Consider the following 25742-nt stretch of genomic DNA (forward strand, 5'->3'; position numbering starts at 1 on the left):
CCCGTAGATCATTTGGCACCTCCTGACTGTAACTAATCCGTTACATACATATAACAGATTTTGTCCATTTTATACATACATACATATAACAGATTTTGTCCATTGCGGCATGACTAGTCGTAATAGCCAACTACGACTAGCTAACATCTGACAAGTCAGCTATTTTTTTATTACACTCAACAAAAATATAAATGCAACACTTTTGGTTTTTCTCCCATTTTGTATGAGATGAACTCAAAGATCTAAAACTTTTTCCACATACACAATATCACCATTTCCCTCAAATATTGTTCACAAACCAGTCTAAATCTGTGATAGTGAGCATTTCTCCTTTGCTGAGATAATCCATCCCACCTCACAGGTGTGCCATATCAAGATTCTGATTAAACACCATGATTAGTGCACAGGTGTGCCTTAGACTGCCCACAATAAAAGGCCACTCTGAAAGGTGCAGTTTTATCACACAGCACAATGCCACAGATGTCGCAAGATTTGAGGGAGCGTGCAGTTGGCATGCTGACAGCAGAATGTCAACCAGAGCTGTTGCTCGTGTATTGAATGTTCATTTCTCTACCATAAGCCGTCTCCAAAGGCGTTTCAGAGAATTTGGCAGTACATCCAACCAGCCTCACAACCGCAGACCACGTGTAACCACACCAGCCCAGGACCTCCACATCCAGCATGTTCACCTCCAAGATCGTCTGAGACCAGCCACTCGGACAGCTACTGAAACAATCGGTTTGCATAACCAAAGAATTTCTGCACAAACTGTCAGAAACCGTCTCAGGGAAGCTCATCTGCATGCTCGCCGTCCTCATCAGGGTCTCGACCTGACTCCAGTTCGTCATCGTAACCGACTTGAGGGGGCAAATGCTCACATTTGCTGGCGTTTGGCACGTTGGAGAGGTGTTCTCTTCACGGATGAATCCCGGTTCACACTGTTCAGGGCAGATGGCAGACAGCGTGTGTGGCGTCATGTGGGTGAGCAGTTTTCTGATGTCAATGTTGTGGATCAAGTGGCCCATGGTGGCGGTGGGGTTATGGTATGGGCAGGCGTCTGTTATGGACAAAGAACACAGGTGCATTTTATTGATGGCATTTTGAATGCACAGAGATACCGTGACGAGATCCTGAGGCCCATTGTTGTGCCATCCAAGAACATCACCTCATGTTGCAACAGGATAATGCACGGCCCCATGTTGCAAGGATTTGTACACAATTCTTGGAAGCTGAAAATGTCCCAGTTCTTGCATGGCTGGCATACTCACCGGACATGTCACCCATTGAGCATGTTTGGGATGCTCTGGACCGGCGTATACGACAGCGTGTACCAGTTCCTGCCAATATTCAGCAACTTTGCACAGCCATTGAAGAGGAGTGGTCTAACATTCCACAGGCCACAATTGACAACCTGATCAACTCTATGCAAAGGAGATATGTTGCACTGCATGAGGCAAATGGTGGTCACACCAGATACTGACTGGTATCCCCCCCCCAATAAAAGAAAACTGCACCTTTCAGAGTGGCCTTTTATTGTGAACAGTCTAAGGCACACCTGTGCACTAATCATGGTGTCTAATCAGCATCTTGGTATGGCACACCTGTGAGGTGGGATGGATTATCTCAGCAAAGAAGTGCTCACTATCACAGATTTAGACTGGTTTGTGAACAATATTTGAGGGAAATGGTGATATTGTGTATGTGGAAAAAGTTTTAGATCTTTGAGTTAATCTCATACAAAATGGGAGCAAAACCAAAAGTGTTGCGTTTATATTTTTGTTGAGTGTAGTTGACTAGCTGAAAGCCATTTAATAAGTTAGTTTAACCCTAAAAGAATATACCTGTTGGAGCTGCCACCACTCCCTTCACTCAGTGAAGAAAGTGTGTGAACCTTATTGGAGGTAAGCGTTGGGCTTGAGGCCAGGGAATCCTCTGTTCAAATCCCACCCTGACCGGAAAATCATTAAGGGCCCTTGGGCAAGGTCCTTATTCCTCAGGTTGCTCCCACTGTGTAGTAAGTACCTTGCATGGCAGCACCCTGACATCGGTGTTTGAGTGTGAGACATAATTGTAAAGTGCTTTGAGCATCTGATGCAGCTGGAAAACCGCTATATAAATGCAGTACATTTAACCTTACCAGGTGAATTTGTCACCTCAAACAGGTAGTTTATGCCCAGTAAATGAATGCGGGTATTGTCTTCATGCTCATGCTGTTTTTTGTATTTGTGATTTTGTGCTTATAGTTGTTAAAATAAATGTCACATTTGAGTTTCACCATGGAGATTTGAAATTGTTTTAATTCATTCAATGTCAAATTTAGTCATCAACTAATCAATGACTAATGGTACCCAACTAGTCGATTGATGATTTTCATTAGTTGCCCCAACCCTGTGCCCAGTAGGATAAACACATCACCACAGAACACAATACTTGTAAGTAAATTAACAATTTCTCACAGTTAAACAGTATCCGTGCATAGACTTGGAACTATGAGCCTAATGTGGCCATTCCTCCCACGAATTGTCTGATTAGCTCAGCAGTAAGAGGGTGCCCATCTGTCAGCAACAAACCATTCCTGTGTCAACTGAAACCTAGAACTCTCATACATTTGCAGGAACATGCACATGTAATGAGACACTCTTGTCACTTTAAGAACCATAGTGGCAGTGTCTGAAAGGGAAGCACCACTTCAGAAAAATATACCTTAGAGGTGTCGCTAAGCTGTAATACTTTGCCACAATCTGAGATGGAGCACTTAAAAGCATCTATGAAACAGGGTTTTTGAATAGCATGTGCATTTCTCCTGCCTGAACTAGACATTCTAAAGTGTTTTTTTTTTGTTTTGTTTTTTTGGGTTTTTTTTTAAGAGAATCTGTGATTTTGATTTAAGCTTTGTTAGCATAATTCTTATCCTCACGGGTTCTGTTCTGTTTTATGTCTCCTCCTGGCTTCAGCTGATTCACATAATGTTATGGAAACTGGGTCAGCTAGCCTGAAAAGGCTGTATTTGTGATGAACTGTCATTTAAGCATTTGTCAGCCGTTACTGATAACCTCCATTATCTCCTCTGGTTTCTTCACTGCACACACGTATGCTGTGTACGTCTGTCTTCCCTTACATGCAGTTGAGTATGCAAGTACAAAAACAAGCTATAGTAGAGAGGGGAATTGAGAAGCAGTTCCAAATTTTTCAATCCATCAGAATCTATACATCAGATGTTATCAAGGCCAGCATGTTTTTCTGACAGTTTCACATTGAAAGCTTATGTATCATAATTTAAAATTTTGTGTTTCAGTTGTTGTCATGACATCAAACTGTCTCGTAACTCAGAAAACTGGTGCATTGATGCTGAAAACCATTGTAGACCTTAATGTTTCCATTTTTTCTGTGTATTAGAAATTGACAGTTATGGTTGTACATAGTAAATCTGCTGATTCTGGGTGTAGTCCAGTCCCCGAAAGCCCACTCAGATGTAGACTGAAAATAACTGATTGTATGGTTAATGGGTAAGAAAAATGGATGGATTGCTCACAGTAGTAGTGGAACTGTCTTGTAGAATTGGTCACATTTGCTGAAAAAGTGTATCAGTGGAAACTAAAGCTGCTTTTAGGCAGTATAAATACTAAATAAACACTTCATTATAACAGCAGAGGTGTAACTTTCTGTGTAGTGTTTCTTTGTGTGTGTTCTCTGCAGACTTAAATCAATACGTTTCCATGGTTGAAATTCAAATCAATAACTGTGTGTGAGTAGAAACGTGTGACCCTCATCTGGTGAGGAAAATCATGACTCAAACCTCTTTTGATCAAGCCTACATGTTACAACTAACAGCCATATTTTCATGATTTTTGTTAAATACTTAATATGCAGTGATGTTTTTAACTTGGGTCAAACATATTTTAATAGACGTATCAGAGCAGTTTTTAAATTTAGAATGGTGTCTGAATTAATAAAATAAAGTAGACATTGGTGAACGTTTACAACAGAGATGTCTGTATTTGATGGGACAATTTTAAGTACACACTTTCCGATTTCAGAGCTGTTGATAATAACCTTTGTGATCATCTGTTTTTCCCAAAGGATGTTTCAGAGGTGTTTTAAGTGACATTAGCAAAGACCACAACTGGGCTCAGAGTAATTTTGAAAAAGACGGTCATAAATAAGTTATTTCATATTAAATTCATTCTCAGCCAAACAGGGCAGTATTCTTTGAGCAAATCACCCATCTGTAAGAGAGTGAAATCTCACACGCAGACAAACATACGAAAGCTTGAGGCAAGCTTTAAAATTTGTGTGTGTGTATCTGTGAATTTTCATAGATGAAACAACAGGTAATGCGGATTATCATCTGGAGATATCTTGTACAGAAAGAGACATTTGAGATCACGTAACCTTTGTCTTCTTCCGTAACTTGGTGGGAGAGTATTTTAAAAAGAAGGAAAAAAAAGCACAGCCTCATTCTTGAAATGTGTGCAGACCTCTAAAATCTTAATCAACCGTAAATTGGACAGATGTTTCAGAGAATGTGGAAAAACTCTTGACACAGAAGTCTGTAGCCAGAAATGACTGTTAAATGTGTCTCATTTGAGATTCATCTCACAGTACTTATAATATCAGTTAAAGGCTTCTTGATCCCACTATTCTTGCATCATGTCACGAATATGTTGATGACAGTCTTATGTTAAAAAAATGTAAAATCTAGAACATGTACATATATATTACAGGGTGATAAATCGGCATAGTAATAATCACGACAGGCTTATTTCTACAGTAAATTAGCCTGTTCCAACCCACATCACCTTTTTTTCTGACTCTCTGTTTCTGTCTCCATCTCTGCCAACAGAACCCAGTAAAGATTTTCAGAAACTGTTGAAGCCCTCGAGCTCAGGTGATCTCTCCAAGGAGCTGTTCCACCACCCTGTTGAGGAGGAGGAGGGCAGCCTGTCAGGACACACTGCCAGCCTGATGCTCATCACAGAGAAGAGACGTGAGTACTGAGGCAATAGTGACAGGAAAGAAAGAAGTGACAAAAGAGTCATAAAGAATGGTGAGATTAAAAATTCACTTGATTTACCAGAGGGTTGAGCAGTATACTACATTAATAGCAAGTATCTCTATTGAATAAGAACATAAGAACATCTAAAATATTGTTGGAAATAATCTTACTAAGCATTTAACTGGAAATGCGAATTAAAAAAGAAAAGATTCTGCCTCCAGTCTCACAATGGCTGGATTATTTTTTTAATGCTATTAAACCTTTTTGGTGCCTATGGATTATTGGTTAGAGCGCTTCCTTTCTGTGGTGTGGGTTGCTAGTTCAAGTACCATTTGGGACTCTTTTCTCCTCCTAATCCATAAGTAAAAGTGGTACCTGTCTGATTACCTTGTATTCCGGCAAAGCAAGATATTGGTTTCACTGGCATCTGTGGCCAAGATATGGCTCTGTGGATTTCCTTCAAACTTGGTGGGAATATGACAGATATCTACGGGTGATGAGATTTTGGAGTAGTTTGGTCAAAGAAAACATGGTCTGAAGGCTGCATGGATGATCTAAAGCATAGGTGTCAAACTGATTCCCTGAAAGGGTCAAGAGGGTGCAGGTTTTCTTTGTAACCACCAACTCCACCAGGTGATGAACTCATCCCATCTGCTCAAAGTGATGTTAATCTGTGAAATCACCTGAATCACCTTGTGCTCTGCCGATGGTCTGTAATTGTGATACAGAGTTAAGAAAAAGGCTATCGCAAAGCATTCTTTTTTTACAACATCGTACAATTTTTATAGATCCGCGGACGTACACAGAGTAAACTGCTTATCTCAACGCTTGGCTGTTATGTCAGTTGTCGTAAAGCGGGACTGGTTGGTTACTACGGCGACACTGATGTCTGTGTTCTGTGTCTGCTGCATGTGCAGCTTATGTTGTGTCTTATTAAAGACACTGTTCTTATGCTCAGAGTAGCATGTGGGCATTGCATACTTTTACAGCTATCAAGTTTTTAAATAATTATTTTGCGGTATGTCTGTGTCACGGAGGGAGGACAGCGAGAAAGACGGTATGAAACAGTTGGATAAAGAATCAAAAATCCATGGAATTGGCGCCGGCTTGAATTTAAAGTTGTCTTCATGAACACATCCGTAAGATAAAAGAAACGGGAAAAGTGGACTGCATCTTGTGCCATCAGGAAACATGGTAAGAATTTTTCTCTCTGTGAAAGATAGACATTGTGCTGTACAAACTGGATTTCAGACAGGAATATGTGACTTTTTATTAATGAAGACTTTCTTTCACTGGAAAATAGACATTGTGGCTTTTAATGGATTTACAGGAATTCACACAAGAATATAACTGACTTTTTTAGCTATAAGGGCCCCTTCACACAACATGATTGAAGCCGGCTTGCGCACAAATTTCATGTAATTTAATTGTTCTGCGTTAATGCATAATTTGGTTTGCAAGTAAAAGGAAAATTATTCCAGGTCCTACTTCCATGTCATATTGTAAGCCAATTTTTTTTTTCCATGCATCTGATTGCTTAAGCGTCTGAGATCGTGGTAACGGTGGCAAAATATTCGACTGTTTCACATTTAGATGTATTACTCCGTGCCCTGACCAGTGTTCTGACGAGATGTCATTCCTGTCGAATGTCATTCCTGTCCTCCGACGGGATGCGGAACTGTCAGTTTATGCGATGAGATGCGCAATTCGACAGAACACCGGCTGCACGTGCTGTTAGCTGTTAGCGCTGTTAGCTGAGAGCTTGAGAAAGTCGCATACTGCCACCGAAATGGGATGGGTGAATTTAAGCTACCATACAAAAGTATTGATGTGGATTCTGATGTAGAATTACGGTTTCACATTTGATGGATTTTCATGGTTGATGGATTACTCCGCACCCTGACCGCTGTTGGAGTGACGCTGCCTCGGCTCGATCGCCGCCGAAATGGGTGAATTTAAGCTACCATACAACAGTATTGATGTGGATTCTGATACAGAATTACCATTGAACATTTGTTGGATTTTCAGGGGAGGTGATGGTCTAGTGGTTAAGCGTTGGGCTTGAGACCAGAGGATCCTCAGTTCAAATCCCAGCCTGACCGGAAAATCACTAAGGGCCCTTAGGCAAGGTCTTTAATCCCATAGTTGCTCTCGGTGTGTAGTGAGCGCCTTGTATAGCAGGACCCTGACATCGGAGTGAATGTGAGGCATTATTGTAAAGCACTTTGAGCATCTGATGCAGATGAAAAAGCGCTATATAAATGCAGTCCATTTACCATTTTACGTTTGACGGATTACTCTGTGCCCTGACCGCTGTTGGAGTCACGCTGCCTTGGCTTGATGGTAAGCCTTGCAGACCAAATTGCCTACAGAAAAATAAAGCATGCAAATGATGGATTGAATTAGAATGGGAATAACCCCTTTGTGTTTGATAATTTGCAGACATTCATGCAAATACAGTCACAAATAGCCGTTAAAACTCCTTTTTGCCGGCTCTGCTTACGCGTCGCCAGTAAAGTTCTACTTGTGACCATATAACCAGCATGAACGTATGCAAATCATCAGACACAACACGGTTATTCCCTAATTCTGTTATTTCATTTAACCTTTATTTAACCAGATAAGAAAACCCATTGAGATCAAGACCTCTTTCACAGGGGCGATCTGGCCAAGAAAGCAACAGCACACATCAAACAAGGCAGCATTATCATTGACAGTTTAAATGAAAGGTTGAATCTAGGATCATTTAAATATGTGCTTTTTTTTTCTTCCAAGAGATGCTGGAAATGTCATTGTAATTTGGCTTCTGGGGCCCCAGACCCCTGGCTCCAGGGGGCTGCGCCCCACAGACGCCCTGCAAATTTTCTTTGGATTTTACAGTTTTCATTTCACAGCTCTGTTAGTCGTATCGCGTATGCCAGTGTTTTTAATACAGTCGGCATATGCACGCTAAATCTTTAAGGTGTGACAGAGTCTTTATGGATGTAGCTGCCAGTTCAGCCGCGCGCGCAGCTCTGAGACACTTTGACTCACAATAACACACGGTGTGTTTGGTGTGATTGCGCAATGTTCATGTCTGGTGCACCTTTCCTTTGCACACCATGAACGTGATGCACCAGGGTGAAGTCTGGTTCATCTGGAGCACAATCGGGACGTGCCAGCAGTATTTGGCGTGCCTGGACCATTTCGAGGTTCCTTCGAACGCGATCAGAATGCTCCAAATTCTGTTGAGTTGCCATTTCGAATGCTTAGAATGAAGTCAGATTGCGGTCACACTGCATTTGGACTGCCTTGGAGCTTTTTCCGCCTTGAATGCACCTCAAGAGTTGGGTGCATGTGCTCTACATTCGGGCTGGCCGCGCGGATGAGCTTGACTGTTTGGAATGCACTCAGATAGCTGTTGGATGTTTTCGAATGCACCTCGACTGCCCGAATGGAGGTCGAATTTTCATTTGGTCGGCATTCGGCCTCTAGTGTGATGGGGGTATTAAAGAGGTTGTTTGTCATATTCAACACAGACAGGTTTGGATGTAGTTCATAAACCAGGTTGACCTTTTTTTGCTTTTGAAACTTGATAGAGGACCGCTGTCTTTTATTGGTTTGCTGGTCTCAAAGACCACTGTAACACAGCTTTGGCTGAAAAGAACCATTGTGTACAAGTCCCAAACACAGGCTTTGTTGTTCCAGACTCAGTGCAGGGCACAGAACTGCAGCAAATAGATACTGGGTCTGCATGACTGACAGGGAATCCCTTATCTGCTTTCTACATTCTTTCAGAGGGACAACTTAGATTCAAGCAAATTGTTTTCTTTTGCTTGCTTGCATTAAAGCAGAGGTTCCTGTAGAATCTTTGTCCATTATAGGATTTGTTGTAAAACCAAAACGCAGTGTTTTTGAAATTCCAGAGAAACTGAATCCTCCCAAGAACTTCAGTTTTAATTTGATGGACCAAATGTCTCCTGAGTCATCCTTCACATTTATATTTCCAGCAAGCACTTGAAAAAGATGGATATCATACAATAAAAGTAATAAAATTGTTTTATCTGATCCTATATGGCAGGTAAATCAATACAGTTAGAGTGAACATGTTTGTTAAGGACTATGCATTTATGCATCACGCATGTTGGCTTAGTAGTTAGCACTGTTGCTTCACAGTGGGAAGGGCCTGGGTAGGGATAGGCATTGATAAGGTTTTCTGGATATTGATACCATTATTGATTCCGCTTATCGATCCAATTCCTTATCGATTCCCTTATCGATGCCTTTTGTTAATTTTCTGTGTAGTACAAGTAGGCTTTACAGGTTTTCTATGTCAACAACATTCTATTGTGTTAAAGTAAATAAATATGGAATTGATCACTGGATCCTTAAACCCTGGTCATAATAAACTCTACATGGTGGATCCTTGATCTCTGGATATAAATAAACAAAATCTGTAGTTTTTGCCAAAAGCATTAACTTTCAGACATTAATGGCATGAATGTCTCCATACATCTGAGCTGAGCTCTTGCAGCTGGCTGTGCTGCACGTCAGGCTGTAATTCATAAAGAATGCAAGACATCTCATTTTTGGAGGAAAAAAGTTTTAGTGGATTGTAGTTTGTCTTTCCTGACAAACACACTCAAAAACAACAGCCGCTCTGAAGGACCGATAATGGTGCGTTTACACAAAGGCAAGATGTGTTACGAATGTCATATTTGCGTCATTCTTGGCACATTCCTGACATTCTTAATGTGACTTAATGCATCTGAATAGGTTTCTTAATAGTGCGTGTTGGTGTGTGATATTCATGATTTTTGTGGAGCATGTTTTTGGTTGTCAAAAAATCTTACACAGGTGTCACGCACCACCCTTATTTCACCTCATGTTGTGGAGGTTGCAACTGAGCGTGTTGATCCGTTTTAGTGGTGATCCTTAATAGAGCATGACAGCGTTCTTCTCTGACGTGCGCACAATTAAACCTGCTGCACCGCATTCAGTTTCATTGCCGCAGTATACTGAAGGAGGACAGTGATGCCAAGTTGGCTAAAAGTTTTGTTCCAGTGCTCCTCAGCGTGCTCCTGCAGGTATTCCACCTGCTGGATGTGCCTGATGTTTGGGAAAAGGAGCGAGACAAGAGCCGCATGAAGCCACACTTCTGGTTCTCTTAGTCTCCTCCTCCTCTCTGCGCCACTCCATGGGCACAGAGCCCAACAAAGCACGCAGTCACAAAGTTCTTCTGCTGGGGATTTTGAGGGGCAAACTGGGGCGATCTGAATTGTTCAGCAACTGACGGTTGGATGAATATGGGTGTGTGTGTGGAGACAGTTTGCCTCATTCACAATGTGACAGAACTTAACGATGTGCTGTTGTGCGCAACAGGGTGTAACATTATTCTTGACCGTGCGTAATGGTTCCTGATAATTCTCCAACAACACGTGTCATTAATTGTAACGTGTGCTAACAGGTTGCAGCAGTTCATGAGGACACCTGACGCCTCTGCCCCGAATCATCACATTTGTGATCAGCAGCCAAGAATGTATACTTCGTGGCATTCGTGACTTGTCGCCGTTATGTGTACACGCAGCTTTAGGGAATCATTAAGCAGAAAGGCTATTGATGGCCGGTGGATCAAATCAGTTCTTAACGATACCTGAAAAAAACGGTTCTCGATATGCATCTCTAGTCTTGGGTCCAAATCCTACCTGGTCCTTTCTGTGTTTCTGTGTTCTTCCCGTGTTTGTGGGGTTAAGTGAATTGGAAACTCTGAAAGTGACCAGCGTTGTGAATGAGTTTCTGTTTGCATATGTCAGTCCTGCAATTAAATTGGTAACCTAGTCAGCGTGGGAATATTTGGGCACCTCATGATTCGATTACAAGGGCTGCAATTCTATTATAAACCCACTATTGGTGCATTTTGTTTTAACCCTCTGGGGCCAACGCCGTCATATACGACGTCTAAGACCAATATTTACTAAATAATAACTTTTTAATGATACGAGATAGAAACGTACTTTTTTTTTAATGCTGAAAAGTTAACTCCGCGGACTTTCGAGCCAGCCATCGGCCATCTTTGTACTCCTCATAGAAGCTGTGTGATGACGTGCTCAATGTGAGTGTCCAATCGGAATTGGTTCACCGTCACATTGTTTTCCAAAATCCAATCATAGGGCAGATTTACGTCACATTAAAAGCCAAAGATCGTTTTCAGGACTGATATGTTACTAGTTGGCCCGTTTGAATAGCCCCCTGGGTGCTCCAATGAGTACATACTATTGGTCTCCATGCGCCCTGTGCCATTATGCACAGCAATCAGTGAAGCAGACGGAGAGCCTCTGATGACAATCTCACATGCTCAAACAAAGAGTGTGTAACTATCAGGATTGCTCCACTAGTTTGCATGTGATTGTTACTAGATAACTCTGTTGCTTCTCGATGTAAAGCATTGTTTACCATATCAATGGACAACAAAACGCATAGACCATTTTGTATATATTGTTTAAAATGTGCATTTGTGTTTATTGTTTGAACCTTTTTGTTGTACAGTCTTTCACACAAGACCTCAAATTACCTTTCTAAAGTGTCAAAACAGTTGTTTATTATAGTTTGCTGTGTGTTTTGAATAAATGTGTGTGGAAAATTATTTTATTTTTTCCTTGCCTATTTTTGATTGTGAACCTTTATTACACTTATAAAACACTACTATGGCATATATATTATGAAAGCACAGGTTGTCCTAAAAAAAATGTACACATAAAACTTGATTGTGGGATGCAGGGAGAGCTGTTAACAGCAATAATAAAACATTTATGCCAGGCGAGTGAACTGTCCAAAAAATGCCCTCAGACCCCAGAGGGTTAAACTAGATTTCCTTTTTTTCTCTGTGTATGACTAGCTAGCTTTCAAAGCAAAGTGTTAACATGAAAGTAAAGGTTTGAGTTACTTTTCGAAAAAAGTGTTGAGGTCTTTTAAAAACATTGTGGGCTCACATGCCAATCAAACTCATTATCCAAACCTTGCTTAAGTTATTACCACCCTTGAAAAATGTCAGCTAACTATTTTATAAACACTACCCAATCTAGAGCCTGTGGATCACCACGGGCAACATGCTACGTTTATATTTATGACTTTTATGGCGTTGTATGAGAAGTTGTCTCAGCTGATTTGAAAAACTGGGAACCAATGGCAAGAAAAGAAAAATTGGGGATTTAAAAAAATATTACCATTGTCTGATCAAAGGGCAGCATAGAGGTATAAGTGGCTAGTGTGCTTGCTTCTAAAACAGAAGGTCCCCATCACAAGATGACCTGTGTCCATTCTCAGTGTACATTTGGAGTTGTGTCAGGAAGGGCATCCAGTAGGCTTTATATGCTTGTCACTGCCTGGGGGAAAAAAGGTCATGATTGGTTGTTTAGTTAGAATGGTGTTTTGTCTTGTATTATATGTAAAGCCCTGGTCCCACCAAATAATGAAGGATGAATAAGGAGCCATGCAGCATGTTTTTTATTTTTTTTTATTTTTTTGGTATGAGAGGAGGTATTCAACAATCATGGGAGAATAGTGGCTCTGAAAGGCTCTTAGAGGCAGAATATTCGGTTAAGGAGACTCATCTCTGAGCGTGGAGTTAATTTCAAGAAGTTCAAAATTTAGAAACAGCAGTGTGGGACAGTTTGTGTAATAGTACGTGGTGATAGGCCATGGAGCAGGTGATTAGAGACATGCAAGGTTTATGACAAATGTGAGTGTGGAATCCATTAGCATAGCAGGGAAATTAATGCCGAAAATCCACTATGATGATAGTGCCATTTATCTGCCATGGAGGTAAATTCAACAAGTTGAGATTGTGGCCTGCTTCCGTAGATGTGTCCATAAAAATCATAGAGGGATATGCTTTGCAAACTTAATACCCATCACTACATTGGATGATGAGGATGTATCAGGCGTAGCACAAACGGTATGGACACAACTACAAACTCACACGACTGAGAGTTTTAAAAAGGGTTTACTAGGTATAACAGGCAGGAGGCCGGTACACGTGTCCAGCAGTGTGGCAGAGGTAGCAGACAGACGAAAGGGTGAGGCATAGTCAATAAACAGGCACAGGTCAAATACACAGTGTTTGGGCTATCGGAGCCAAGACAAACTCGAAGTCAAAAACAGGCAAAGTTAAAATACCAACAAGCAAAACGGGACAAAACTAAGCACGGGACTGAGGCTGGAAAGTGACACAAAATCAACAATCTGGCAGTGAGCTGTGAGAGATTAAATAAGGAGCAAGCTAATGTAGGTGATGTGAAGCAGGTTTGTGGAAATCTCTGGAAGGGGGCATGACCGGGGAAGACAAAGGTATGTGCAAGAGTGCAGTGAGACAAGCAAAGTGAACTGGGGCAAGATAGCCGAGTGACTGAAAAACCTACAGTGGAAAAAAGTGATGTGCTCCACAAACAATAACAAACATGAACAAAACAAAAGGGGAAAACTAAGAAATGACGTGACTAATCTAAATAGTGTGAAAAACAAGAAACCTAATATTAAACCAAACTATGACGGAACTGATACTGACTGAGACATAAAAGTGAATACAATACATGATGATGACAAAACAAACTACTGGTATAACAGAGAATAAACAAACCCGATGACTACGGAATAATGCAATAAATAAAGCAAGATGACTGATAAACAGAAAATGGAATATAATCAGATAAGAAACACTTGAAGATAAATGATAACCAAAACCTGTCACTAAAGTATAATACGATAAATGTGATGAACAGAATTAAACTGAGACTAAAGCAAAATAAGGGACCAAGAGTGAAAGCAAACAATAAATAAAACAACAAAAAAATATACATGGCAGGCAAAAGATTCACCAAAAATAAAAGAATCAAGACAAAACATAACTGAAGCATGACCATGATTACATGACAAGACATGACTAAAATCATAGAAGGCTCACAGCACAGAAGTGGAAAAAGGTCCAGAACCCTAACAACCGGCCCAAAAGGGCCGGATCATGACATGATGCCCCGTTGGCTTGCGTGGAATGTCTCAAACCTAAACCTACGTCCAGGCATCTTATATATGCTACTCTAGAACTACCCCTAAACCCAAACAGTCCAACCATCAACACCACTGAGGTCCTTAGTCTGGGTGTCATTAACATAAGATCACTAACCTCAAAGTCATTGTTGATTAATGATCTAATTATGGATCATCACTTAGATATGATTGGGTTATGTGAAACCTGGCTTAAACCTACAGCTGTCCTCTCCTTAAATGAGGCCTGCCCACCAGCATACACATTTAGTCACTTCCCTCATGATGCGAAGCAAGGCGGGGGTGTTGCTCTCATTTCTAAATCTAGGTTTAGCTTATTAGCTGTTGGCGGTCACAAATATAACTCATTTGAGTATCTGATTCTCCGCTGTGCCCGCAATGCTACATATTGCAGAGGTCAGGAAAATAAAAATCAGCCGCATTACTTTGTCACTGTATATAGGCCCCTTGGCCCATACTCTGAATTCGTAGATACATTTGGTGCGTTCATCTCTAACTTGTCAACGAGTGCAGCTAATATTCTGATTATTGGTGACTTTAACATTCACATAAATAAGCCTTCTGATCCCCCTCTGCAAATCATTTATGGAAATTATGGATGCATTAGGATTTCAGCAATGCATTCAGGACTCAATGCACATACGTGGAAATACCCCAAGTTTGGTTCTCGCACGTGGTATTGCTGTCACAAATATTGACATCATGCCTCTTGCTTCGGTCGTCTCTGATCACTCACTTATTATGTTTACAGTTTCACTGCTGTGTTTAGTGGAACAACAACCTTATTTATCACTACTGCGATGTATCAACTCCTCAACTATGACTGAACTCGAAGCTAGACTGCCTGATATCTTAGCTTCACGTTTGGCAAATGCCCAATCAGTAGACAGTCTTGTGGATAGTTTAAACTCAGTGCTCAAAACTACACTCGATATGATTGTGCCACCTTTGTTAATGCCATGCCCCCCCCCCCAAAAAAAAAAACAGTCACTTTGGTTCAATGACTATTGCATGACCTCAAACATAAGGCTAGAGGTCTAGAACGGAAATGGTGTACTTCAAAATTAGAGTATCCCACCTTGCATGGCATGATGCTATCTCAGACTACAAGATTCAAGATTCAATACTTTGCCATGCAACCAGTGCAAGTTGCTAGGGATTTGTTTCAGTGTGCTCACAAACAAGAGACATAAAAAGCATAAGCATACACACAATACTCCACATAAAATCACATACATTATATCTGGAAAAAAAAAATAGACCCCCTCAATCTGAGTCAGGTTAAAGTGTCAAGTGCAAACATAGACTCTCAGCAGTGGCTTGTTAAAGTGCTAAGTGCAGTAGTACAGTACGCAGCAGATACAAAATGGACATATTGCACTAAAATGCTAAATAAATAAATATATAAAGATAAAAATAAATACAACAATGTATATGAGCTCAGTCATAGCTCACTCACTTTCATAAGGTGCTGGTGCAGGGTGGGAGAACTATTTAGGTGCTTAATGGCTCTGCAGTAGGTGCTGTTGAGAAAGCGTGATGTTTTAGTGGTTAAGGCTCTCAACCTTTTACCTGATGGGAGGATGTTGAAAAGGGAGTTAGCTGGATGTGACTGATCTAGTAGGATCTTCGACCCTTTCCGACAGATACGTGTTTCGTAAATCAAATCAATTTTATTTATGTAGCGCCAAATCACAACAAATAGTAAATAGTAGAGATGGGAGGGAGTTCACAGCCATTGATCTTTGAGGCTGTGTGGACTATCCTATCCATCTGCATCCTTTGTTGAGCAGTGGAGTTGCCATACCAGACAGTGATGGAAAATGTCAGAACACTTTCAATAGCTGCTTGGTAAAACAGCAGCATCCCCTTACTGGCTACCCCAAACCTCCTCAGCTGGCGTAGGAAGAACATTCTTTGGTGTGCTTTTTTGGTGATGCAAGTAAGGTTCTCATCCCATTTCAGGGAGGAATCTATCGTAGTGCCCAGGAATTTAAAACTGTTCACACGTTCCACCGCCAGTCTGTTAATGTGCAGTGGCAGGGATGCTTTCTTTTGTCTGCTAAAGTCAACCACTAACTCCTTGGTTTTCGCTACATTTAACTCTAGATTATGAATGTGACACCACTGTATGAGTGAGTGGACCTCATTTCTATAGGCACTATCGTCCTCACCAGAAATTAGACCCACTAGTGTAGTGTCATCTGCAAATTTAAACATTTTCACAGTGTCAGTTTGTGATGTGCAGTCATTTGTGTACAAGGAATATAAAAGAGGTGACAACACGCATCCCTGGGGAGCACCAGTGCTTATATATTTAACCTTGGAGGTGTTATTGTGGATTTTGACCACTTGGGAGCACTGTGTTAAAAAGTCAAGTATCCAATAACAAAGGGAACTATGAATTCCCATTTGCTGCAGCTTATACAAGAGTTTTCTAGGTAAGATTGTATTAAAAGCAGAACTATAGTCTATGAAAGGAACCTTAGCGTAGTTGCCTGGGGTCTCAAGGTGTTGCAGGATGGAATGTAAACACATGGACACAGCATCGTCAACAGACCTATTTGCCCTGTATGCAAACTGACCAGAGTCCAATCTGGCCAGTTTAGACAGGCGATCACATACTAGTCGCTCAAAGATTTTCATAACCACGGGCGTTAAAGCAACAGGTCTGTAATCATTAAGGCAGCTAATATTTGGTTTCTTAGGCACGGGAATGATAACAGCAGATTTAAAACAAGCAGGGACACTGTTTTGCCCCAGAGACCAATTAAAGATGTCAGTAAAAACTGAAGCCAGTTCATTAGCACAGAACTTTATAGTGGCAGATGATACAAGGTCGGGGCCTGCAGCTTTCCTACTGTTTTGTTTTTGTAACAGGAGCCTTACTTCATGCTCTGTGATAATAAAGGGGGGATTCGGGGGGGTACTTAGTGTTTGTGCAGTAACATCCTGTTCCTTATCAAAGCGACAGTAGAACTCATTGAGCCTATCAGGCAGCTCAGAGTCCTCACTGACTACAGATTTTTTGCTTGCATAATTGGTTATCTGCCTTAGACCTTCCCATACCCCTTTGCTATCCTTAGCCATAAGTTTGCCTTCTAGCTTCTATTTGTAATCTATTTTAGCTTTCCTAACGGCCCTGTCAAAATTATATTTTGTTGTCTTGTATAATTTTCTGTCCCCCCTCTTAAATGCATCATGCTTATTCTTCCAGAGACATTTTAACTCTCTACTGAACCATGGCTTATTATTGCTAAAAACGGTCACCATCTTGGTTGGGACACATACATTTTCACAGAAACAAATATAAGCATTAACAACCTCAGCAAACTCATTAAGCTCATTACAGGATTCTTTAATAGCAAACCAGTCTCTCAGCTCACAGATGGCTTGAGAAGACCATTGTTTGACTGCCTTTATTGTTGGTTTGACAGTTTTTAGTTTCTGTCGGTGAACAGTCATTAACAGGATAATGTTATGGTCTGATTGCCCAAGGGGCACCCAGGCTACTGCATGGAAGGCATTAGCAATAGTACAGTAACATTGATCTAAGATTTTATCGTACCTTGTAGACACCCGGATCTGCTGTTTAAACCGTGGCAGCGATCGTCTCAGGTTGATGTGGTTAAAGTCCCCTAAGACCAACACAGTAGAATCTGGGTGCAAGTTTTCAATGACCATAATTTGAGCAGAAAGTTGCTGGGCCGCTTCGGAACTTGAAGCCTGAGGCAGAATATATACAGCAACCAGGATGATAGAAGTAAATTCCCTTGGCAGATGAAATGGTCTGCATTTGATGGCGAGTGTCTCCAGGGCTGAGAAGCAGGTCTGCGAAATCATTGTTGTGTCGGTACCCCACCGTTGGTTCACATAGAAGCATAGGCCGCCTCCTTTGGTCTTCATCGAGGCTTTGGTGCGGTCAGCGTGATAAAGCGTGAAGCCATCTAGATGGACCGCAGAATCCAGGATGTCTGTGTTAAGCCATGTTTCGGTGAAGCACAAGATGGAGCAATCGGCGATTACTTGTCTGCTATTGATGAACATCTTAAGTTCGTTTTGTTTGTTAGCCAGAGAGTGGACATTAGAGAGTAGGATGCTTGGCAGCGGCGAACGATGCTTTCGTCGTTTAAGCCGGACCAGAGAGCCAGCTCTTTTGCCTCGCTTCCTGGCTCTTACCTGGGGCTTGGGGTTGTTTCCAGTTAGGGCTTTGGCCTTCGTCGACCCGATCAGGCCCACATCCTCAGCGCAAAAACTCAGATCCAGCTGAAAGTTTGCCATATTATCCCGAATGCGTAGGGTAAGTCTTTCATATTTCATCAGTCCAACAGCGTAATCCACACGAAAACACAGCAGCAACAGACATACTGACAGACAGAGCGACACTATGTCGCCATAAGCCGGCGCCATCTTGGAGAGGTGAGACCAGGTGATTTGACTCATGCATTAGTGACTTTACAGTAATTACATTACAGTAATGCATACAAACATGCATTACTGGCTACAAAGCGGACCTATTACTGTGATTTGATCAACAAAAACAAGCACAACTCAAAGATCTTGTTCGACACGGTGGCAACACTTATAGATGGACAGCCAGCCATGGTTGGCTCTCCTTTTACAGCACAAGATTTCCTGGATTACTTCGAGAAGAAAATAGAAGACATTAGGTTGAGTATATCCCAGCATGCCTTAACGCAGCCACTATCCCCTGCTATTGAGGTGGGTGCCATTACTGAGGTATTACCTAGATTTACAGAATTTGAGAGTATCTCACTATGCGTGCTGACAAAACTCATAACTTCTACAAAAATCACAAACTGCTTATTTGATTCTATACCAACAAAGCTGTTTAAGGACGTGTGCCCACTCTTGGGCCAACTGTGCTGGAAATTATTAATCTCTCATTAATTTCTGGATCTGTTGCTAAATGTTTCAAATCTGCAGTGATTAAACCATTACATAAGAAATCTAATCTTAACCCTAGTGTATTGAAATACTATAGGCCAATATCAGATCTATCATTTTGCTCTAAAATTCTGGAAAAAGTGGTTACATGGCAGCTCATGGACCACCTTACTGAGAAAAATCTTTTTGAGTCACTGCAGTCTGCTTTTAGAAAATATTCCACAGAGATGACTCTCACTAAAGTGATGAATGATCTGCTTGCAGTGGATTCAAATCAGAGCAAATCAATTTTATTTATATAGCACCAAATCACAACAGTTGCCCCAAGGCGCTTTATATTGTAAGGCAAAGCTATACAATAATTACGGAAAAACCCCAACGGTCAAAACGACCCCCTGTGAGCAAGCGAGAAGGAAAAAGAGAAGGAAACAGTGCATCATGGGAACCCCCCAGCAGTCTAAGTATATAGCAGCATAACTAAGGGATGGTTCAGGGTCACCTGATCCAGCCCTAACTATAAGCTTTAGCAAAAAGGAAAGTTTTAAGCCTAATCTTAAAAGTAGAGAGGGTGTCTGTCTCCCTGATCTGAATTGGGAGCTGGTTCCACAGGAGAGGAGCCTGAAACCTGAAGGCTCTGCCTCCCATTCTACTCTTACAAACCCTAGGAACTACAAGTAAGCCTGCAGTCTGAGAGCGAAGCGCTCTATTGGGCTGATATGTTATTATGAGGTCCCTAAGATAAGATGGGACCTGATTATTCAAAACCTTATAGGTAAGAAGAAGAATTTTAAATTCTATTCTAGAATTAAGAGGAAGCCAATGAAGAGAGGTCAATATGGGTGAAATATGCTCTCTCCTTCTAGTCCCTGTCAGTACTCTAGCTGCAGCATTTTGAATTAACTGAAGGCTTTTCAGGGAACTTTTAGGACAACCTGATAATAATGAATTACAATAGTCCAGCCTAGAGGAAATAAATGCATGAATTAGTTTTTCAGCATCACTCTGAGACAAGACCTTTCTAATTTTAGAGATATTGCGCAAATGCAAAAAAGCAGTCCTACATATTTGTTTAATATGCGCATTGAATGACATATCCTGATCAAAAATGACTCCAAGATTTCTCACAGTATTACTAGAGGTCAGGGTAAGGATCTGGTTAGACACCATGTTTCTAAGATTTGTGGTGCCAAGTACAATAACTTCAGTTTTATCTGAGTTTAAAAGCAGGAAATTAGAGGTCACCCATGTCTTTATGTCTGTAAGACAATCCTGCAGTTTAGCTAATTGGTGTGTGTCCTCTGGCTTCATGGATAGATAAAGCTGGGTATCATCTGCGTAACAATGAAAATTTAAGCAATGCCGTCTAATAATACTGCCTAAGGGAAGCATGTATAAAGTGAATAAAATTGGTCCTAGCACAGAACCTTGTGGAACTCCATAATTAACCTTAGTCTGTGAAGAAGATTCCCCATTTACATGAACAAATTGTAATCTATTAGATAAATATGATTCAAACCACCGCAGCGCAGTGCCTTTAATACCTGTGGCATGCTCTAATCTCTGTAATAAAATTTTATGGTCAACAGTATCAAAAGCAGCACTGAGGTCTAACAGAACAAGCACAGAGATGAGTCCACTGTCTGAGGCCATAAGAAGATCATTTGTAACCTTCACTAATGCTGTTTCTGTACTATGATGAATTCTAAACCCTGACTGAAACTCTTCAAATAGACCATTCCTCTGCAGATGATCAGTTAGCTGTTTTACAACTACCCTTTCAAGAATTTTTGAGAGAAAAGGAAGGTTGGAGATTGGCCTATAATTAGCTAAGATAGCTGGGTCAAGTGATGGCTTTTTAATTAATGGTTTAATTACTGCCACCTTAAAAGCCTGTGGTACATAGCCAACTAATAAAGACAGATTGATCATATTTAAGATCGAAACATTAATTAATGGTAGGGCTTCCTTGAGCAGCCTGATAGGAATGGGGTCTAATAGACATGTTGATGGTTTGGAGGAAGTAACTACTGAAAATAACTCAGACAGAACAATCGGAGAGAAAGAGTCTAACCAAATACCGGCATCACTGAAAGCAGCCAAAGAGAACGATATGTCTTTGGGATGGTTATGAGTAATTTTTTTTCTCTAATAGTTAACATTTTATTAGCAAAGAAAGTCATGAAGTTATTACTAGTTACAGTTAAAGGAATACTCGGCTCAACAGAGCTCTGACTCTTTGTCAGCCTGGCTACAGTGCTGAAAAGAAACCTGGGGTTGTTCTTATTTTCTTCAATTAGTGATGAGTAGTAAGATGTCCTAGCTTTACGGAGGGCTTTTTTATAGAGCAACAGACTCTTTTTCCAGGCTAAGTGAAGATCTTCTAAATTAGTGAGACGCCATTTCCTCTCCAACTTACGGGTTATCTGCTTTAAGCTGCGAGTTTGTGAGTTATACCACGGAGTCGGGCACTTCTGATTTAAGGCTCTCTTTTTCAGAGGAGCTACAGCATCCAAAGTTGTCCTCAATGAGGATATAAAACTATTGACGAGATAATCTATCTCACTCACAGAGTTTAGGTAGCTACTCTGCCCTGTGTTGGTATATGGCATTGGAGAACATAAAGAAGGAATCATATCCTTAAACCTAGTTACAGCGCTTTCTGAAAGACTTCTACTGTAATGAAACTTATTCCCCACTACTGGGTAGTCCATCAGAGTAAATGTAAATGTTAAGAAATGATCAGACAGAAGGGGGTTTTCAGGGAATACTGTTAAGTCTTCAATTTCCATACCATACGTCAGAACAAGCTCTAAGATGTGATTAAAGTGGTGGGTGGACTCATTTACATTTTGAGCAAAGCCAATCGAGTCTAACAATAGATTAAATGCAGTGTTGAGGCTGTCATTCTCAGCATCTGTGTGGATGTTAAAATCGCCCACTATAATTATCTTATCTGAGCTAAGCACTAAGTCAGACAAAAGGCCCGAAAATTCACAGAGAAACTCACAGTAACGATCAGGTGGACGATAAATAACAACAAATAAAACTGGTTTTTGGGACTTCCAATTTGGATGGACAAGACTAAGAGACAAGCTTTCAAATGAATAAAAGCTCTGTCTAGGTTTTTGATTAATTAATAAGCTGGAGTGGAAGATTGCTGCTAATCCTCCGCCTCGGCCCGTGCTACGAGCGTTCTGGCAGTTAGTGTGACTCGGGGGTGTTGACTCATTTAAACTAACGTATTCATCCTGCTGTAACCAGGTTTCTGTAAGGCAGAATAAATCAATATGTTGATCAATTATTATATCCTTTACTAACAGGGACTTAGAAGAGAGAGATCTAATGTTTAATAGACCACATTTAACTGTTTTAGTCTGTGGTGCAGTTGAAGGTGCTATATTATTTTTTCTTTTTGAATTTTTATGCTTAAATAGATTTTTACAGGTTATTGGTGGTCTGGCAGCAGGCACCTTCTCTACGGGGATGGGGTATTGGGGGGATGGCAGGGGGAGAGAAGCTGCAGAGAGGTGTGTAAGACTACAACTCTGCTTCCTGGTCCCAACCCTGGATAGTCACGGTTTGGAGGATTTAAGAAAATTGGCCAGATTTCTAGAAATGAGAGCTGCTCCATCCAAAGTGGGATGGATGCCGTCTCTGCTAACAAGACCAGGTTTTCCCCAGAAGCTTTGCCAATTATCTATGAAGCCCACCTCATTTTTTGGACACCACTCAGACAGCCAGCAATTCATGGAGAACATTTAGCTAAACATGTCACTCCCGGTCCAATTGGGGAGGGGCCCAGAAAAAAACTACAGAGTCTGACATTGTTTTTGCAAAGTTACACACCAATTCAATATTAATTTTAGTGACCTCCGATTGGCGTAACCGGGTGTCATTACTGCCGACGTGAATTACAATCTTACCAAATTTACGTTTAGCCTTAGCCAGCAGTTTCAAATTTCCTTCAATGTCGCCTGCTCTGGCCCCCAGAAGACAATTGACTATGGTTGCTGGTGTCGCTAACTTCACATTTCTCAAAACAGAGTCGCCAATAACCAGAGTTTGTTCCTTGGCGGGTGTGTCGCCGAGTGGGGAAAAACGGTTAGAGATGTGAACGGGTTGGCGGTGTACACGGGACTTCTGTTTAGGACTACGCTTCCTCCTCACAGTCACCCAGTCGGCCTGCTTTCCCGGCTGCTCGGGATCTGCCGGAGGGGAACTAACGGCGGCTAAGCTACCTTGGTCCGCACCAACTACAGGGGCCTGGCTAGCTGTAGGATTTTCCAAGGTGCGGAGCCTAGTCTCCAATTCGCCCAGCCTGGCCTCCAAAGCTACGAATAAGCTACACTTATTACAAGTATCACTACTGCTAAAGGAGGCCAAGGAATAACTAAACATTTCACACCCAGAGCAGAAAAGTGCGGGAGAGACAGGAGAAGCCACCATGCTAAACCGGCTAAGAGCTAGTAGCTGCGCTAAGCTAGCGTATTCCTAAAAACACACAAAGTGAATAATGTGTAAATAATTTAGAGGTGATTCAGCAGAGGGAGTGCTTTAGTTAAGGCACGTGAAGATTACACTGTGAAACAAATCGTTATCTAGTTAACTAGATCAATCTAACTGTGCAGATTAAACAGCTAACAGATACAGCAAAACACTGCTGTGCTCCAGAACAGGAAGTGATACAATACTGCAGTGAGAGCCAACAACTAGTAGAGGCTGTGGAAGGAAACATGCAAATTGGTATGTCTGCACATGCAGCAGATTCAGACAGCACTACAGTTCTGGTGCTGTTAGATCTCAGCGCTGCGTTTGATACGGTAGATCATCATATTCTACTCAATACGCTGGAGAATCATTTTGGGATTGCTGGGAGTGCCCTTGCATGGTTGACATCATACCTGGCCAGTCGTTCTCACTGTGTTTTGTGCAATAACACTACCTCTAACCTTAGTGACATGAAATTTGGGGTTTCACAGGGGTCCGTCTTAGGCCTCCTGCTTTTCTCCCTTTATATAACACCCCTTGGGCACATATTGCGGTGTTTTGGGGATATCTTTCACTGCTATGCTGATGATACTCAGTTATACATGCCGATAACTGCATGCTGATGATACTCAGTTATACATGCCGATAACTGCTGATAATCTCATCCACATAAAATCCTGAGAAGATTGCCTTGCATCAGTGAGAAGCTGGATGTCTAGCACCTTCCTACTTTTAAACTGTGACAAGACTGAAATGATGGTTCTTGGTCCAGTGAGATATTGGCATAAATTTGATCAGTTAACGCTTAGCCTAGGCTTGTGTGTCATACATCACACTGACAAAGTGAGGAACCTTGGGGTAATTTTTTATCCTACGTTGTTCCTTTGACCTCCAAATTAGAGATATTATGAGGACTGCTTTCTTCCACCTGCGAAATATAGTGAAGATTCGTCCCAGCCTGTCTATGGCTGATACTGAGACCCCGATTCATGCGTTTGTCCCACGGTGGCTCACGAAATGCCGAGGAAGAAATAAAGACAGCGAGAAGGAGTGCAGAGGCGACTGTCCAGGAACACAGAATGCGCACATGCAAAAAAAAGAGCAATTTTGCACACATATTGGATGAACACAAAGTTAACAGTTGGATCACTGTGTCAAAATGCCGCAGAAGAAATAAAGCCAGCGAAAGGAAGCGCTGAGGTGGTTGTCCAGGAACCTGTGGTTTGGTTGCAGCTGGTCTGGTGCATTTAATGACTCTGGAACACAGGTGAATAGCAGCCTAGTGCACGGCGCACACCGACCGGACTGTACTGGAGCATCAATTGTTGGACTGCATTTAAAACATGTGACATCTTGAATGGATGTTGTGAATTGAAAACACACACTTTAAAGGGACCAAGTGTGGGAGGGCTGGAGGTTTGGACCAAACCCATGCCTAAACGTGCAGCAACTTCGCGTTAAGATGCATACTACATGCTACATGGATCATATGTGGCTTGATGTGGATCATATGAGGCGACACGAGCCATTCAAGGCTGGACGGGGCTCAAATGACAGGTTGGTCTTGGCTGATTAGAGGCTGATACCTGGCACATGTGAAGTACTTAGAGGCACATGGAGACTTCTTTATAGCGGATACGTAATAGATTAAAATGTGGATCATTCTTCAAATAATCACTGACACACCCATGTGTGGCTCATTATTCATGGCTTATTATTTGGTGGGACTGAGGTTTTACACTCTTGCCTGCCAGTGTGAATTGTTGACTGTTGGCCCTCCCCCACAGTGTCTGTAAAACTCTCCAAGTTGGCTTTTGAGATAGTCTGTGTGCCTGCAGTAAATGTACTTATCAATTATTCATGGCAATGGGTGTGAGAGAGGATATTAAGACAAAGCAAGATACCTAACATAATAACTTGTCACCAGATGGAAATAATTGCACAAACAATGCAGGGAATGTTCTTTTAACATAACACTTCTCTAATTTTCTTTTTGATCACCTTAAGTCCCAGCTTATTTTTATCATTTTTTTCACCTTCTCTTGCATAGTTCCCATTCTTGTTGCTTTACTAACTCCAGCTTCACCATGCTTTTGAGTCGAGACCGACAGCTCTGCAGGAGATGAGATATTATTTACAGTTTGTAATTTCTTGTACATTAGACCTTTATGGTTGTTGACAGAGGCATCCAGTGATTTATGGAAACAATAAGTGGCACTGAAATCTAATGTTTATTATTATTTTCTTTTCTTAATGGTGATGTTGCATTTATAAGTGTTCTTTCCTTCCTCTGCAAGAAAAACAATCAATT

General features: G+C 41.3%; 1 protein-coding gene across 1 annotated transcript in view; it reads left to right on the forward strand.

The window, feature by feature from the left end:
- The window catches only part of dbndd1 (dysbindin domain containing 1), a 72244-nt gene that overhangs the window by 10398 nt on the left and 36104 nt on the right, over positions 1-25742 (forward strand). Inside the window, exon 2 of the mRNA XM_034189139.1 lies at positions 4844-4987. Within this exon, the coding sequence (XP_034045030.1) occupies positions 4844-4987 (144 nt within the window). The remainder of the gene's footprint in view (positions 1-4843; positions 4988-25742) is intronic.

This window comes from Thalassophryne amazonica, chromosome 2, assembly GCF_902500255.1.
Source record: "Thalassophryne amazonica chromosome 2, fThaAma1.1, whole genome shotgun sequence".
Classification (NCBI taxonomy): domain Eukaryota; kingdom Metazoa; phylum Chordata; class Actinopteri; order Batrachoidiformes; family Batrachoididae; genus Thalassophryne; species Thalassophryne amazonica.